The 18,953-nt window shown below is 35.6% G+C and overlaps 1 protein-coding gene and 1 non-coding gene across 8 annotated transcripts in view; both read left to right on the forward strand.

The window, feature by feature from the left end:
* SYNJ1 (synaptojanin 1) overlaps window positions 1-18,953 on the forward strand; it is an 81,446-nt gene that overhangs the window by 22,693 nt on the left and 39,800 nt on the right. For 6 of the 7 annotated variants that reach the window (XM_032475203.1, XM_032475387.1, XM_032475432.1 and 3 more), the window contains exons 5-12: window positions 3,088-3,313; window positions 4,127-4,210; window positions 9,118-9,179; window positions 10,202-10,298; window positions 11,651-11,820; window positions 12,587-12,668; window positions 15,031-15,183; window positions 17,406-17,571. In XM_032475203.1, the coding sequence (XP_032331094.1) occupies window positions 3,088-3,313; window positions 4,127-4,210; window positions 9,118-9,179; window positions 10,202-10,298; window positions 11,651-11,820; window positions 12,587-12,668; window positions 15,031-15,183; window positions 17,406-17,571 (1,040 nt within the window). The remainder of the gene's footprint in view (window positions 1-3,087; window positions 3,314-4,126; window positions 4,211-9,117; window positions 9,180-10,201; window positions 10,299-11,650; window positions 11,821-12,586; window positions 12,669-15,030; window positions 15,184-17,405; window positions 17,572-18,953) is intronic. The other variant, XM_032475269.1, reaches the window with a different exon arrangement.
* TRNAD-AUC lies at window positions 10,854-10,925 on the forward strand. Its single transcript has one exon. It is a non-coding gene; the product is annotated as a tRNA-Asp (tRNA).

Raw genomic sequence — 18,953 nt, forward strand, 5'->3', positions numbered from 1 at the left:
GTTTGTATTATGTTTTTCCCTTCCTAATCATGCGCTATACAGCAGCTTTGTGATTTGGGGTTTAGCAGATTTTACAGTTATTTCCAGAGATAACAGCAGTGGGCGTTGCTGGTTGAGCTCACCACTCTTCACTGCTTCAGATCCTCAGCAGAGCATAGCAGGCATCCACCATCACTTTATTAAAGTTGTCATGTGATGTGAAGCCTATTTGTCCCTCCTGATCTAGACTGACTTTCCATTTCAGGCATCTATTTAAACTATTTCTCTTAGGGGTGAATTAATTGTAATAGAATTCTGTTCTACTATTCCTAGTTTTGAGATCTTGTCTCTGGCAGTATTGCCTTTCTAAGCCAACATTCCCTTATTATTTTAATTTTAAGGTTGTTAAGTAGATGAACTTAATTCAAGAGCAGCAGACTGTGAGGAGGTAGTACACTGCGATGAAGTTGAGTCCTGTAATAAGATAAGACTTAAGTAGATAACTGTGACATACTTCTTGATTATGCGTAAATGTGCTCCATTTTAAGTACACACGAATGGAACAGAGGACCTATGTGACTGTAATTAATACTGCTTTATTGGAGCAGACCAGATTTCTAGCATAGTGGTTCTCTTGTTCACGGTCAGCATCACTGTTGACTTTTTTTCCTTAACACAATGGACAGATTATATTTCATTTGTTTACATAGGTTATAAAGCCAAAGTCCAGGACTCTGCTCCCGGCCTCCCTCAATAGTTCAGATTCAGGGTGTTCTGTATACTTCTCTCCCTCCCAGTTTCACTGTCTGCCTGTGTGATCCTGGGTAGGCCCTGGGTGTCAGAGGCCTTCAAGTCAACGATGTTAGGAAAGGAAACTAACTCTAGAACAGCATCTGGGTTACCTTGTAGCTCCCAAGTGTCTTGGCCCAGAGGAGTGGCACAGGGGTGCAGAGAGGGCAGAGTGAGAAAGGGCTTTCTCAGAGTGAGAAAGGGCTTTCTACAGAGTGAGCACTGTAGTAGGAGACTTGGAGCCTAGCAGAGGAGGAGGTGATGAGGGGGCGGGAAGGGAAGTCAGTGGGATGGATGAGTGGACAGTCCTGTCTGCTCATGTCAGCCCTTCACTTTTCCGTTGGAAGTGATGTGGAAGTTTCTGAAGAAGGTAACAGTATTGCAGTTGGGCTTAGGGCAGCTGTCCTTACCTTTTTCTCCCCCTGCTCATTCTTGCCCCAGATTTCTTAGCTTGAGAGAGAAGAGTTTTCCTGCCATAATTAGAAGTTCAAGCAGGTGCAGATGCACTGGCTAAACGGTCAGCAGTCAAGCACGTCACTGAGTTTAACCAGAGGGAATAATTCACTTATCTTTTCATTTAGTGATGGGCGGAGGTGGGGAACATTTAGACGGCAAATTGAGGAGGTTTACGCAGCAGGAGACAGGCTGAACAGATAGGCTGAAACTCCCCCAGTTTCTACAGTTTTGCTAAGGATCGGATTTTAGATTCTGGAGCTTTACTTTGCATAGAAAAATGAAAGCTTATAGAATTCATTATGCATACCCTAGCACCTTAATAGAAATAGTTCCCAGGATACAGCCAGATAAGTTCTGTAGCCAGAGAGTAGCAAATACCTATCGCAGAAACCCAGGTAGTTTTACTCCATCGGAGATTTGAGGCCAGTCTTGAGTGGTATATCAATTTAAATAGAATTAAAACAGTAATGTATTGTCAGCAAAGCAAAATGAAGAGTGACAGCAGAGGGAGAAACTCTACCTGAACAAATACACAGGATCTCTCACTTCTTTTTAAAGGAGGACAATAAGTCTCTTATACTAACTCTGCTAGGACAAGAGCCTCAGCTGTGGTGTCTGGACAAACTGGGTCGCAGTCAGTTGGGCTTTGCCTTAAGTCAATGTAGAGAATAGTCAAGTATGGAAGCATAAGTCCTATTTCTAAATTAATCATGCTCATCGGATTTAATATTATCCCAGTAGTAATCCTACTGCTCCTTTGCATTCCACTGTGCTTTCTTGAGTGGATGAGAGGGGACGGGGTTATAGCTGGTTACCAGAACTGCACACGGCTACCCCGCCTGCTTTCTCGCTCCTGCAGCCAGTGGCGAGGGAGGGTGGGGAGCGGGGGTAGGACGGGAGGTGGCATTGGGGATGACTGCTCCAGCAGTGTTTCTGTATATGCTTGATATTAATGACCCTAAGGCTTCAAGAAAATGCTATTGCATTGTTTTTATACCTTTAAGACAGCAAGATAGTGCAAAGCTCTTATGAAAGATTTCCACTTAAATTGGTAGAGTTTTAAAACTTAGAGACCCACGCTTCAGTATTAGAGAAACTTTACTTTTGTGAAGCACCTTGTTATCTGAAAGTACCGGACAGAAAGTTTTTCTGTACGACAGTGTATTTTCCTTGGTGTTAGGTTGGTTAGGAGCTTCACATCTGTGCTTTGGAGGACTCAGGTTCCAGCACAGACCCTGAGGCAGTCACGAGGGTGAGAAGATGGCCAGTGCTGCAGGCCATAGCCCCCATTCCTGCTTTAGCCATAGCCACTCTGCTTTTATCTGTTTCCCACTCATCAGGCTTCCGCATGCTTGTCTGAACAAAACCCTTTGCCCTGAAAAAGTTTGGAAACCAGACCCCATCTGTTATGTAGAAGGTAAAAGTATTTGCAGCAATGGAAAACTCTAGGCATGCGTTAATATGGTAGCCACTAGCCCATCTGGATATTTAAATTTAAATTAATTAAAATCGAGCCTTATAAAGGTTAAGCCTTAAAAGTAGAGCCTTCTAAAGTGAGATAGGGATGTGTGTATGAAACCCTTTTTGAAAGGAGTTATAAATGCATTATAAATGAACATATAATAGAAACGGGTTACAGATTCTAAAAACATAAAATGTATGTTGCTTTTATATGGACCATAGATCACATGTCCAAGGACCTCATTTTATTGCTTATCTTCCAATCCCTAGCATAGTAAATGTAAATGAATTGATTTATTTTTGGTGCCTTTTAATGTTAATGTTGGAGGAGCACCGTTTGAAACTTAACGCTATGTTACCCAGTGCTCATTACGCTAATGCAGTTATTTCTTTTTCTGTTAGGAATCAGTCTTTACACTTACATCTCAAGCACTATGGTGTGAATTGTGATGACTGGTTATTACGCCTCATGTGTGGGGGAGTAGAAATCAGAACAATTTATGCTGCTCATAAACAGGCAAAGGCTTGCCTCATTTCCAGACTAAGCTGTGAACGTGCTGGGACCAGATTTAATGTCCGGGGAACAAATGATGATGGTCACGTCGCTAATTTTGTAGAAACAGAACAGGTATATAATGTTTATATTACTTAATTCATGTATTAGATGAGAGGCACCGAAAATAATAGAGTAACAGATTTTTGATTGAGTTAGAACTCATTTTGACATAAGTAATCTCATTTTATGGTTGTTCTTGGCTCCTTACTAAGCCTTAAGAAAGGCTTCCCTAAAACAAACTTACTTGGGTGTGGCTCTTCAAGTAAGTAACAAAATTTTTTACTGATCAGCATGGGATTGTCAGTGCCATATGTTTTAGTATTGAATTTAAAATCCTCAATTATAGAGCTAGACAACTTAAGAAAAGTGGGGTTTTCTGTGTGTGTGTGTGTGAAATTAAGCCAAACCCAACTCTTAAAAATAGATATATGTACCATCTAAAATTAAAAGTTATATAATATTTTCAGCTGTGAAACTATGTAATTGTAAATTTAGGCCGTGCACCTAGTGCAACTAAGATCTTCAAATAAGTTTTCGAAAAATATAAAAAACTGAAGAAAAAAGTTAAATGAACTGTAAAGGTACATGTATAAAAGTATTGAGATTCAAAAGGAATTCTTCTTCAAAAATTGTGTTTCTTATGCTTATATTTTCACTATTTTCTTGGTGAGTGTATATAGAAGAACTATCACTAGTTGAAAAAAAAATTCAACTTATCCAACTTATATAGTGTCCTATTTTGGATATGTTGTTAGGACAATTTGTAAATGAGAGATTGGCCATAAGATATAATTAGTGTGCAATAGATGTTAGTAAATTTGTCTTCCAATGTAGAGGTAACAGCGTTGCCTGTGGGAGTATTTTATACATTATTTTTCTCTGTAGGTTGTGTATTTAGATGACTCTGTTTCTTCCTTCATACAAATCCGGGGATCTGTCCCGTTGTTCTGGGAGCAACCAGGGTTGCAGGTATGTGTTTTGACATTCAGTTTTTTTCCCTCTTGGTGAACTTTCCATATTTTCTAAACTTTCAGGATAATTTATTAGTTCATTTAAGAGTGCTATCAATTTTTTTTTTTTTGCTTTTTTGAGGGGGGAGGAGGTAATTAAGTTTATTTATCTATTTATATATATATATTTTTCAGTGGAGGTACTGGGGATTGAACCCAGGACCTCATGCATGCTAAGCACCTGCTCTACCACTGAGCTATACCCTCCCCCAGTTCTATCAATCTAATAATATTAGCTAGATTCATATATGAGGACCTATGTACAGAGTTCCTAAAATTGTTTTAGATCTGTTTTTTCCTTTAATGTTCTTTCAAATATCCATAGAAATTCAGCTCTTGTATTTAATATTACAATTTTGATGTTTTCGTTGCACATTGATTTTCAAAGTGTTTCTATTTCTGTATTTACTATCTCAGTATCTTGGTACATAACAATTTAGTCTCTGTAGGCAGAAAAATGTAGTAGTCAAAACAAAGCTTCTGAAAACAGACTTCTCAATTTGAATCCTTTACCACTACTAGCTGTGTGATCTTTGACAAGTGATTTAACCCCTTTGTGTCTCAGCTTTCTTATCTGTAACATGAGAATAACATTAGTAGTACCTACTTCTTCGGGCTCTTAGAAAGATGAAATGGAAAGCGCTTAGAATAGTAATTGGCACACACAGTGCTATATAAGGGTTAGATAGTGTTATTGCTGTTAAGAATATATCTGCTAAAAAAAGAGTATATCTGCTACTGAAATTTTACTTTGTAATTTGTAGTGACTTGTCATCTTGAATATATTCTCTGTCTTGCTTTCTGATTTTTTAAAAAATTTCCTTTGTTGATTAAATGTCTGATCTTTAAAATGTAAGTTTTTTTTTCATGTAGGATCATAATATTGGATTGCCCATAGTAGTGTGATTTTGCATTTTATTTTTATTCAAGTATCATTAGTCTTTAAAGTATAAATTATATTCATTTTAGGCTTCTGGTATATACTGTCTAGTAAATTTTGTGCCTCAGTCTATAGTATTGAGAAAATGGACGGAGAAAAATCCTGCCTCCATTTAGTTCACAGGTGGATCTCTCTGACATTCTAGGATGGTTGTTGCAGAGAAAAATTGCAGACCACTTGACTCTTTTCAGTAAAGCAGTTTACTCAAGACAGGCTAAGAATTAACACGGATTAACACTTGTACTGCTTTGCTAAAATTCTTGAGTTCTTGTCAAGACCATTTTGACCCATGTGGATTTTATCTTTGGCATATAGACATAACTTAAGTAGATATATTTCTCCCCAGATCTCCCTTGGGAAAGAATACCAACCCTACCCGACTTCTCCTAAGCTTTTGTAAGCAGAGAAGGGTGTTTGGAATATTTGCTTTAAGAAATTTCTAAAACCCAGCTTTGAATCAAGTTTATGGTTTTGCTTTAGAAATAGGCTAGTGTAAGAGATTGTTATAACCTATTTATAGGCCCTATGTTTTACTAGTTTCTGTGTTATTTTGTTAAGTTCAGAATCACAATGTGTAATTATTCAGTAAGGTTAGATCCTGAGTAGTTATACTGAGGGATCCTCCTTGTGCAGAACTTCCTTCTCCTTCCTTCTGTGTTCGTCCACACAGATAGTCTGGCTGGATAATGTCATGTGATTATGGGCTGAAAACTACAGATTTTTTAATTGTGCTTTTTTTGATAGATACAGTAATTTTTGAGACATCAAGACAGTCGAGCAATCCTGCCAGATTGTCACCGAGCTGGCCTCTTTTCTTGGGTTGGGTTGAGGATTAGGTCAGTGGTTCCCTATTATTTAGCTCAGTAGTTTTTAAAGCCAGCCTGTCTTTAACAGGGATCATGAGTATCTTTTATCATTTCCCCCACCATTCTAAAAGAGTAGGTAATAGAGGAATGAAAATAATGGATATTGATTAAAAAAAATCAGAATACCAAGGCCCCAAATTCATTTCCTCATAGAAGATAAACAAGGACTTTTGACTTAGCCTGGTTGTAAATGGTGGTTAGTCGTCCTGTGTGTTCTCAGGACTGGAATTTATTTTAGAGGATCCTTGAAGTTAATGTTGCCTAGTGAGATGTCCCACCTCGAAGTCACGGACCGACAATCCTTAGGCAATTGCCCCTTGTTCTGCCTCTCTTTCTCCATGATTAATTCCTCTCAGGTTCTTAAATTAAAATATTTTAAAGGAATCTTTGGGAGTGATTTTAAAATGCAGATTCACAGCCTCAGCCTCATATCAGCTGAAATAGAATCTCTTAGAATGGGGCCAGGAATCTGCATTTTTAACAGATTCCCTGCCGCTCAAATTTGAGCACTCCTGTTGGGCGGGGTCCTCCTCTGCTGACCTTGCAGCACATCCAGCCCCGTCTGCTCCCGCCGGCCGCGGCTCCTGAGTCAGCAAAGCGGCGCTGACGCCCAGCCCCATCATTCTCCTGGGTCCAGGGACTCTCTCTCTCTTTTCATTCCCTCTCCTGTCATCTCAGTTAAGGTCTTCATAATTTCTTCTCACCTGGAAGATTGTCACAGTGTTCTAACTGGTCTCCTGGCTTTCAGGCAGTCCTTTCCACTTTTAATCTGTTAATGCTCATCAGATCTACTAGGCCCGCATTTCTTCTTCTTGTGGCTCCATCACCCTGTGCCTGTTCACACCTGGCTGTTCTCTGACAGGGCTCCTCTGCTCCCCAGATTAAGGTTTGTTGTTTTCCAGCAGCCGACTCAGATCTCGTGGAATGGACTCCAGTCACTCCTCTCTTTATTAAATCCTTGAATTCTTCCAATAGGTATTATTCCATATACATTAGGTGTCTGTAGTCTTGTGTCCTATGAGAAATTCAAAGCGATGTTCTAGTTATGCTTCCAGAAAGAACTCACAATCTGTTCAGGGAGTCAGGCCTTTTACAGAAAAGGCAAATGTCAGTATCAATTAGTCTGAGGCATCAGAAGAGTTGTCATAAGATGCTGCACAGTTAAGAATGATATTTTACATGCTGGCAACTCACCCATTTTACTTACGATTTCCTTTCTCTGAAGTTATTTAGCATTTATAGTTTGTAGTATCACTCTGATATTATATTATAGTCTATATTAATCTTAAAAGATGTAAACATCATGAGATTTTGCTCCTGGCATAGTGTTGCATACTGAATTTTTGGCTGAATTGAAGTTTCAGAAATATGTGAACATGAAGCCATAACATTGTCAGAAAATGATGTTCCATACCACCCATTTAAATGGTTTTCTAAAAATATGTTTGATGCGACTTGTTAAAAATAATGGGTAAATTTATGGTTTTTTAAAGCCTTAAAAGTTTCCAGAGTGCTACTTTTAGTGCCATTGATATAACTCTTTTATTATAAAATTTTTTTTTTAACATTGAGTAACAAAGCCTAGTCTAATCTAACCAGTATATTGCTGTGAGAGTTACAATACGTAGCTAGTTGTGTGTATGTGTTGGGGAGCAGGGTGGTAGGGATCAACCACAGCCATTATACCTGAAAAATATGAGAACTTATATTTTTTACCATCTTGACAGTTAAGAGTACTGTGGAAGATGAATGAGTAAACAGAATGCTGAATCTCAAACTTTTATAGAGTTATAGGCAATTACCTGAGATTACTTCAAAGAAGTATTGCCTTCCGCTGAGTTTTCTGGAGTCTAAAAATGCTTCAAGTCCTGGAGCACACCTTTCAAGTTTTAAAATTTTATGCAGACTATTAAGCACTAGAAAATGAAATTGAATATACATGTGACATTTGGCTGATCAATTTCTTATTAAGAAGAAAAACACTAAAGAGAGAATCCACTAATTTCTCAGGACAGCCATTCAATTGTCTCACTTATCAGAACAGGAGGGAGAATGCGGAATGAATGATAATACTGTAAATTCAACTTTTGAATTACATGAGCACATGAAAGCTTATTTTTTCTAGCTTTATTTGTCCAACTGCTTGACTGATTTGGCAACCCTTCTCCCATGCCCCCTTTAAAGTCACTTTGTTTACAGATTAGCGGGAATGACTTCTGGGAAACTTTGATCCCAAAGTCTCAGAGGGAGATGTTTAAAAGGGAAATTCAGGGAAATAATCTGATCTCACCTTTGTATTTCTTCTTGGCGTCTGTTACATCTTTCTCAATTCGGTCTCATCTCTCTGCTACTTTTCTACATGAGAAAAGAAAAACTGTAACAAAACACAATAGGTGGTTATTTTCCATCTGGTTTAATTTTCTTAACCCTCATTTTCTTATTTTGCAAGATGTGCTGTTACTATAGTTGTGTGACTGAGAGATTGACTTGGAAAGTCTTTTTCCAGGAACAATATTTTTAATGTGTTGCATCTTTGGATAAGGGAATGGTAAGTAGAGTATTCAGCATAACAGAGGAAAAAAATATGTAAACATTGCACTTGTAGGCAGCCTAGAAGAGGAGGAATTTTAGTCAGATGGCCTAAATTGTCATTCGAATCTTTTTTGGAATTAGTGTCCCTAGGAGGACACTTCCCTTGGCTGTATTTGTTTTTTTTTTATTGCCCAAGTGGCAATATCTGTTGGCTTATGTTGTTTGAGCTTAAAACAAAGTAGTGTATATGAGAGCAGTCTTAAATATATTTCATAAATAAAAATTCCTGTTAGTTTACTTTACAAGTGTTTGATAATGAACTAACTTGTTCTTTTTCATGAGGTTGTGTTTTACAAAATAAAAAGAAGAAACCTCTAGAACTTGTTTTTTTAAAAGAATACTATGAATGACAGTCCTTCAACTTACTACAATTTTTAGCAAATGAATTATTACCTGTTGTAAACAATGGTATTTCTTTTGTCCACATGCTGCCTTTTGGTATGATTAAATATAATTTTCTTGTCCTAGGTGGGATCTCACCGTGTCCGTATGTCAAGGGGATTTGAAGCCAATGCACCTGCTTTTGACAGGTGAGACTGATTATTTTTACATAGCGCCGTTAAGTTTTGACATAGTTAAGTGGTAAGACTCTTGTAATTACATTTATTGATTCATTTCAGCTTTTGGCTCTAAGTAATATTTCTTCCTGACTCCTAATTTCACTGGAAGACAGTGACACTTAACCATTATACATTCTAGGAATGATGGCACTAGGTGTGTGGGTCTTGATGTCTTGGCCTTAAAACTACCTCTGATGGGTGTGCTCCTGGATTCGGTAGCCACTAGCCACGTGGAGCTCTTGAGCATTTCAAATTGACTAGTCCAAGTTGAGATGTGCTGTAGGTGTGAAGTACACACTGGATTTCAGACTTAGTGCAAAAAAAGAAAAGCAGAATACCTTATTAATATTTCTTTTACATGTTAATTACCTGTAGAAATGATAGCTTAGCTGTATTGGGTTACATAAAATATATGTAAATTAATTCATTTGTTTATTTTTGCTTTCTTAAATGTACCATCTAGAAAATTAAAAATTGTATCTGTGGCTTATGTTATATTTCCTTTGCATGGCATTGCTCTTCACCCTCTTGCATGGTTAGAAGCTGGAGGGAAAAGGGGCTCATATTTGGGGCCTATTTTCCTTAAGGCTGGAGCTCTAAGGAGGCCTCTGAAGATTGACGGAGTATGTGATGTCCTCACGTGTGAAGTGCAGCCCTGCGCCCTCTGCCCCAGCTGCCTTCCCAGCAAGCTGGGTGACCTGTGTTTTCCATGCCTGTCTAGCATCAGCCTGAGTGGAGAGGGAGCTGGATGACTCTAACAGCTCCAGCATAGGTGGGAATTTTAGCATTGATAAGTCAGAGAGGAAACTGCATTAACTGAGTTTTCATAAATTTAGAGTTTTGAGACTGTGTGAAATGAATTTGTATCCAGTTGTGTCAGTTCTGTGAGTTTAAAATACTGCCATGTAGGTCCTGTTTAATAATGGTTTCCTATTAATTGAAAAAAATTTTTGGCTTATCATTGATGTATGCTTATTTCCTTTCTTTAATAGGCATTTTAGAACACTTAAGAATTTATATGGTAAACAAATAATAGTAAATTTGCTTGGCTCTAAGGAAGGTGAACATATGCTAAGTAAGGCTTTCCAGGTAAATATAATCATTTTTTTTTCTTCTGTTCTGGCCCATGGATGCCTAAAATGGTACTTTTAAAATAATATAATATAATAATCAAATTCTTCCAGGAAATAAATTACTTCCAAGTGAAAGGTTGGGTACTTCTTGGAACCATTAACTCTTTGAGGCAGTTAAGCAACAGCTTAGAGTAATGTTGCTGAAATTGGGATTATGGAAAGCTTTCAAGGCAACTGACTCTGTTTTCTAATCTCCTTATTTATGTTGTAGAGAAGCAGAAGAATACCTTCCCCCCAAAAATATTCATTTGTCACTGGTAGAAAGATACCAGGCAGTCTCCTCCTTTATCTGTTCATTGTCTTGTCTATTTCCTGGAAACCAAAGTCATTGTTTTAAACCTATGAAGTGGTGAATAATGCATTTGTGTACATGCAAGACTATACCTTGTATTGAGAAAGAAAATTTGGATTTGGGAATTTCAAGTAAATAAGAACCTAAAGAAATGTATGACTTCTAAAGAAAAAATATTTTTTACAGATGTTTATTGATTCAATAATGAATTAATAGGGGGAGGGTATAGCTCAGTGGTAGAGTGCGTGCCTATCATCCATGAGGTCCTGGGTTCAATCCCCAGTTCCTCCATTAAAACAAACAAACAAACAAACAAGCAAACAAACAAACAAACTGAATTACCTCCTCCCCCCAAATTAAAAAAAAAGAATTGATATAAATTATGGTGTTACATAAGGTTATAAGCTTAAATTAAACAACATGGTTAGAAAACATTTTCTAAAGTTCAAGTTAATGAAGTCCAGAATTATTTATTATTATAATAATTTATTATTTGGCTATTTTGTTTTAATATTATTAGTAAACAATTTATACTTTAGCGAATGACCTTTTTATGCTAAACTTTTAAAATATCTGTATGTGTTGAATGAAGTTACAAAAAATGAATTTTTCAGTCTTTGATAGGCTTTGTCTTAAAAATAATTTTCTTTATTTTGAGATTCTGTAATAGATATAAACAGTCATTATGTTCGCATAGTAAATGAAATGCTGGTAGTTGAAAATCGCTTTTCATTTTCTAAACCAGATGAGAATGTTATTTAAATTCCCTTATATTAATTATGTCATACCTAATCTCTCTGGGATTGTGAATGAGGTTTTAGGGAAAAGATGCCATAAGATATCAGCAAGTAATTTTCCATTTTACTGCCAGTGGTAATGAAAGCTTTGTGAGATTAGTAAGATTTCAAGGACCATGCTGAGATTTTAATTTAAACTGTAAGTTTCCATTTATAACACTGTATTGATAAGATCAGATTTGGTTAACATTTAAATGATTATTTGCCTTTTATTTTCAGAGTCATTTGAAAGCTTCTGAGCATGCTGCTGATATCCAGATGGTGAATTTTGACTATCATCAAATGGTTAAAGGAGGAAAGGCAGAAAAATTACATAGTGTCCTTAAACCTCAAGTCCAAAAGTTCCTAGATTATGGATTTTTTTATTTCAATGGAAGTGAAGTTCAAAGGTCTGACTGCTTTGTTTCGCTTTTCTTTAAATTGGCACTTTGCTGTAATTTTATTTAATTAAGTAAAATATCTTCCTTTATTATATTTGATTTTAAGCTTTTTTTCTTTCTTTAGAATTCAGCAAGTGGTGATAATAGATTACATTACTGGGCACATACTAGGGGTTGGGCAGTGTACTTAGTCTTTACAAGTATTAATAACAACTGTAGGGATAGGTTCTATTACTGTCACCATTCGCATCTGAGGACATGGAGGCATAAAGCCATCATCCGCCCCAAGTCCCATAACTGGGAGGCATTAGAGCTAGGATTCATCTGGCTCCAGACTTAATGCTCTATTCTATTTCTCTCTTAAAATTAATGTCTTAATATTTTGTGACCTTAGTAAGGCTTATTAAATGCAAATAAAAATAAAAAAACACTATTATCGTCTGCTTTAGCATAGAACTGTAGGGTTATAAATCTGAATGTGTGTTCAGCTCCTAACTGCTGGCCTAATTAAAAATAAGTGGATGTGGCTGAAAAGAGAGATGTGTAGTAAAGAATATATGGCAAAGTGTTAACAGTTACAGAATCTGGATGGTTGGTTAACGGATGTTCAATGTAAAATTGTTTCACTTTTTTTGTATGTTTGAGAATTATACCAAAAAGGTTGGGGGTGTGGAAAGTGGATTCTACATTTTAATCTGCTTAATTTTTCTCAGTTTGTTTTAGCTTTCCTATTTTTGTTTCAAACTAGCTGTTTAACTTCACCACATTTTTACAGATGCCAGAGTGGTACAGTTCGAACAAACTGCTTGGATTGTCTTGATAGAACAAATAGTGTACAGGCGTTCCTTGGCTTAGAGGTAAAAAAAAAAATTAAAATATGTGTATGCAACTTGTATCAAATGACTTTTTCACTGCTTTTTTAACATTTTATGTTTCTCATTAATTTTCATAAAATGAAGTTATGCTAAAGGCATTCTTCTAGTTTTTTTTTTTGCCAACATCCCTTTTCATTTAAATGTTTCCTTTATCTGTTCTAATTACTTCCTTTAAATAGCTTCTATTTCCCTCTATCGTTTAACTTTCTCTTAAAAAAAAAGTGCTATTTATACTATTCCAGTAATTGCTTCTTTTGCCTGTCTTTTGGATAAAGAAAAAATATGTATATATATGTATATATTTGGCCTTCATTCTCTTTTAAAAGTCTTTTCAGAATTGGGGAGGATTTGTTTTCACACGTACAGCTCAATAGTATTATATACTTGACAGAGTCTTATGCAGAGCAGTTTACATGGCATTTTCAAATCAGTTGCTACAAAAAACAGGATCAGATGAAAAATGTCATTGTCAGAATGAAAGTAAATGAGAGCCAACTTCTCCAACAAAGTCTTTCAAAGTGTTTTTCTTTATTACTAAATCTATCAGATTCAGTCTAATTTAGGCATAGTCTCAACTATTTGACAAACTGTGAAGCAATGCTGAGATTCCTAAGTCTTACCTATTATGCAATAGTTAGGGTCCTAGGGCTATCCTGGGTCTTCATTTAGTTCCATAGGAACTTAACATAGTTCTCAAATACTGTAAAAAACAGGAATAGAAAGTAACATGTTCTTGTTTTCTCTAGTAAATCATCTTAGATTTGGCCAGAATATTGGTTAATTTCTTCTTTCTATCTCAAAAATGAAAATATGCTGTGTAGAATTCTCTGCTACAGAAATATATTTTTCATGCAACTAAATAAATGTTACTATCATGAACATCTACTTCATTTACTCGCAATATACAGTCATTGACCCTGAGCAAAAAAGTATTCAAAATAAAAATTAAATATTAACAATTAAAAAAACTGTTACTACCCTGCCTTTTTTGAAGTCTGTCATTGAATTTTATCATTTTAATTTATTTGGAAAATCTGACAGAGACAAGAAAAGTGAAAGCAGGCATTTGGTCATTGGGATGGAGTTTGTCACATGGCCCAGGGTTGTTTTGAGTTCTGTTCTTAAGTGGCTGAATACATGTAGTTAGATTCTGAGAGTAAACTTAGTGAAATACTTAAACATCTTCATTAAAAGTTAAACAGGTGTTTTCAGAATCTGACTTGACTAAGTACCCACTGTTCATTTTTAGGTGTGAGAATATTCCGTGGTATAGCAAGTGGTTAACTGGTTACAAAAGTTACTGCTAAAGTAGGCAAAACTGGACTACTAGTGGTGAAGACTATTTTGCCCAGTTCCTTAAAAAAAAAGGTATAATTATAAAGGAGACTCTGGAATTTTTTTTTTTTAATTCTCCATGCTAGCAAAGAATAGCTTTCGTGTAAGTCCCTTGGCAATCAGATAGACTCAGTTTAGGTTTTCTTTTATATTATTTTAGTTTTTGATCCCTCTATAAGTATCTCCACTGATAGACAAAATAAAAGAAAACACAAGTGGTGGGGAGTTAAGAAAAATGCAAGGCACAAGTTACGACTATATTCCAAATAAGAGAAATAGACTGGATAAGGATTATACATTGCCAGACTGACTCTGCCAGACTTCAAGGCTAAAATTCATTCAGAGTAAAGACCAGTAACTTTTCTCAACACTTCTACCGTGATCTGTGATGAAGGAACTGTGCTGGCCTAGGAATCCTTGCAGTCTTTGCATGCTGTGTTTACACTGGTTCTCCCTTCTATGCATTATCAGTATGAATTTTATTCTATAAAAGCTGATGTGACTTTATTCAGAGAGATGACTTGTTTTTTAAATTTTAGTAACAGTTCAAGAGCAGCTCTACTTTTCTCATAGTCTTCTGACCTTAATTAGCCAAACTTACAGAACCAAATCCCCAAACTAAAGAAATTTAGTTATATATATTTAAATAAACTAGGTAAATATTTCTTTGCTCCAATGCATGCTGTTGCATAATTAGTTCTTTTAGGTGAACAAGGTAAACTTGTTTGATTTATAGGGACATTTTAATAAAATAATATCATTTAGCCAGAAAGAAATTCTTATTACGATAAGGGGGTGCTGAGTTGCTTGTAGATTTCACTGATGTGGCACTTACTTTAGAAACTGAAATGGTGGGAAATAACACAGCTTAGTAAACTGTTGTGTTTTCAGAATCCAATCCCCCATAGTCCTATAACTGTATATTTTTGGTTTCATTCTGGCAGTTCTTAAAATGTCACATAATAATTAATGTATTAACATACATATAAGATTTCCTTTGTTATTTTAGATGCTAGCCAAACAGTTGGAAGATCTCGGCTTAGCTGAAAAGCCCCAGTTGGTGACTCGCTTTCAAGAAGTTTTTCGATCTATGTGGTCTGTGAATGGTGATTCAATCAGTAAAATTTATGCAGGAACTGGAGCTCTAGAAGGAAAGGCGAAGGTAGATCTAGATCTATTGTAATGTTGTAAAAGATCCTCTTTTTCCTTTTTTAATAAAGCTTTAAATGGATTCTTTTTTAAATTGATAGGCTTTTTGTTTGTTTTTTAGGTATCTGTTTTAGAATTCTGTTTTATCATGCTTTTATGTCCTCTGACACTTCCTTCTATATTGGATACTAATGACTGAGTGAAGGTAGCTATTTCCCTAGGTTTGGAGGGTGTATATGTATGACCTTTGGTTGTTTAGTGATAATCCACTAGACCTACATATGTACTGCTTACATTTTTAAAATGATTTTCACTTGCATGTCTGTTTTACTTTTCATAATGTTTATTTTGATTAAAAATATGATTTTTTAAAAAATCCTATCCATTAGTCCTTCTAATAAAAGGTTTTTTCTCACTTGTGTTTGTGTCCCCAGCACTTTAGATAGTTCATACTGTTGAATAGATGTGTGACAGATGCTGGATGGACAATAAACCAATGGGCAATTTATCCACTGTGGGTCCACTATGAACCCAATGCTATTAGGGCTTAAGTTATTTTTTTTTTTAATCTTATTTTGAAAAGGAGGCTGTCAAAATTGCAAACGAAGTGTGAGATCTGGACTTAATTATAATTCTGTGCCTTATCATTACTTTTTTATTGCTGGTATTACCTGCAAACTACTTTCTACTCTACTGTTTGGCCCTTATTGAGGGACTTTGGATACATACTTAAGTTATTTTTCATTATTTTTTATACTTAATTATTGAATTTTTAAAGCTCCTGGCCTCAGTTGAATTTATTAATATTCTAAATCTTTACAATTTCTCAAATTACCCCAGGAATAGAAACAAGGACATTTACCACTTTTATAGTTTCTTATTCAGCCTCTTCAGTGTAGCAGTTGGAATTCTTAAGGACCATTTATTATCTCCAAGTCTTCTTTTAACTTTCAGATCTTCCTCCTCTTCTGTCTCATAAAATGCTATGCCTCTGTTCAGAGGTATTGGCCTTGCCTGCAAAGTTCCTTTTGTTCAACTCAGAAATTTTTATTGACATTTACAAATATTTACTTCTTAAATGGGCCCTTTGTTTGAAAAGCTGAAATAGTTAAACTTTCAAGTGTTCCTTCTGAATAGAGAACATAATTCTTGCTTTCAAACCTGGTTCTCTGCAGCTGTTGCCTAAAATACTCTTCTGTGCTCTGCCTTTTTGTCTCTGTAGTTGACTAAGACTGTGTATGTACAGAGGTTACATATATTTTCAATGGTCTTTCATCTCTAACAAAAGATAGGAAATTTTATGTATTAAATATACCAACCTGAATTGAACTAAAATCTAACATCTGAACTGCTCTTTCTTTTCCTTTCTCTGTGTTCCTTTTGATTAATTGCCTGATAATGTGAATGGTGAGTGTCTTTTCAAATGTCATTTGCATATGTTTTATGGAAGGAAGTAACATTTTAAACTTCAAATTACTATTATTTCTTTAAAGAATAAGAATTACATATTGCAAACTAAGTTTTTTTTTTAATAATTATCAAAATCCATAAGATCAGAATATCTTCATAGTAACTAACATGCCTGAGTAAAATATATGTTCATTAAAAGTAATAATCAACTCTCTCACTTTAGGAACTGGCATAAGTTTATGATTTTTATTATTTACATAGGCAACAAAATGACCTAAAGTTACTAAATGTAGTTTATATGTTATAGGCTAGACCTTCATTTTCATATTCAGTTTTAGTTTTAACTAATACGAGCTATTTGGGGGCAATTTCAATTTTATTTTTCTTCTATTAGAGTACTTTGAATTTTTTCTAAGAACACATAAGTGTGGTGTAGCCTCCTTTATGTCCCCTTCTTCTCCCCACCCAACCCATCCATCCCCAAGTCTAAAAGATAGTGCAAGAAGTCATTTCCTTGTTTTAAATAAGTACATATCAGTTTATTTCCTTTATAGTAAACAATTTTAAACTTTACTGCTCTGTAGATATCATTAGTGGATGCAGTGTGGCGCAGAGCTTCTTCCATCTCTGTGCAGAGCTGTTATCCAAAAGAGGAAAAGAAACAGTGACATCTTGAGGAATTTTAATGTGATGATTTGATATTCAAAATAGAATGATTAGGTCTTTTTTTATTACAATAAAGTCATATAAAACTAGGTTCAAAGTACCTATTGAGGAAAAACATCAGTATTTAGAATGAAAGTCCGTGCTTTTTTTCCCCAACAGGCTGGAAAGTTAAAAGATGGTGCTCGTTCTGTTACCAGAACAATTCAGAATAACTTCTTTGACAGCTCCAAACAAGAGGCCATCGATGTTTTGCTACTGGGAAATACTCTAAATAGTGATTTAGCTGACAAAGCTCGAGCCCTTTTAACTACTGGAAGTTTGCGTGGTATGCATGCTTTATATTTTACTTACTTTATTTTGTTTATATTCCTTCCAAAAGTCCAAGAGATAAATGTAAACTTATTTACATAAATACTTTTTAGATTGAGTTGATTAAAATAGTTTTGGAAGGGATTTCTATCAATGTAATTTTCTAAAATTGTATTCTTCAGAGGAAGTTTATCTCTTCTAAGATGCTTGTATCATTAGAATTTTTAAGCCATAAACCAAGGCCTATGCATAATCTTTCATAGATTATGATTGAGGGGGTAAATGGTTTAGGTATTGCTAGCTTAATATAAGACAGGATCTCCTAAAATATTCAGCTAGTACTTTTAGTATTTCAATGACCCAGTTATATAGAAAAACATCCCTATGTTGGTTATTTTGCTAATCACCACACCAAAGGCTTCTGTAACTTGGTATTACTTTTTAAATGCTATTGTTTAAATAAGCATTAAATCATATTAATAATTTAAAATGTTGCTTATTATTGGACACTACCACTCCTAGTTTTAATATTTGACATAAGTATATGGCTTTTAGGATGGCTGTTGATTTTTCACTGTGTCTTTCATTAAAATCAAAGGAATTTGAGCTCAGATCAGTGAGCATATATTAAGTGGTATCATGGGAAAACTCAGTATTATGCATTGTAGAACTTAATAAATTAGACTTCCTTGGTTTTATGTTTTTTTCTATTTTAACTTTTCAGCACTCTGAACATTTTCATTTCTTCTGTTATCCCCCAAACCAAACTTTTCAATTACCCCTGTTCAAGCAGGAGAAATTGTTTCTCATCAAATAATGTACTCTTGGGTGATTCCTTGGTCAAATAGGTTATCATGGATTCTTTCAGAATTCCACTTGGGGCTGGAGGTAGTTAATTATAGTCACCTCCTCAGGGATCTGTGGGTAGGCTGGGGGACTGAAACCTGCTAAAGCTCTGAAGACCAGAATCCGATCTTAGCAACCGCTTTTAACTTCAGGCTTCCTCCTGGCTTCCAGCAGTAGACACTCACTGATTTGCATCTTCTCACCTCTTTCCACCTGTGCTACTTTGATGTGGAAGCATTAATCAGCAACAACTGAAAGTAAGCCGTTGAAGGAAAGAAAAGAAGTGAGGGCCCTGAGTAATTCTCAGACTTGATCATCAGTTTTTTAGTTTCCTGCACATTTTACTCTATGAAAAATACACCTTTAAAAAAAGCACAGTTCTACTATAACGCTTTTTCTGAGAATGGGAGTTTGTTCCCACATGGATGCCATATCAGGGAACATTCTGAGCATAATGCCAATTCTGCATCAGTTTATGCATGATTTCACTGGCAATAATGCTAGGTAAATGCAGAAAAGTGCACCCAGCAGAACTGAGTTGGGTAGACATAT

Source organism: Camelus ferus, chromosome 1, assembly GCF_009834535.1.
Source record: "Camelus ferus isolate YT-003-E chromosome 1, BCGSAC_Cfer_1.0, whole genome shotgun sequence".
Taxonomy (NCBI): Eukaryota; Metazoa; Chordata; class Mammalia; order Artiodactyla; family Camelidae; genus Camelus; species Camelus ferus.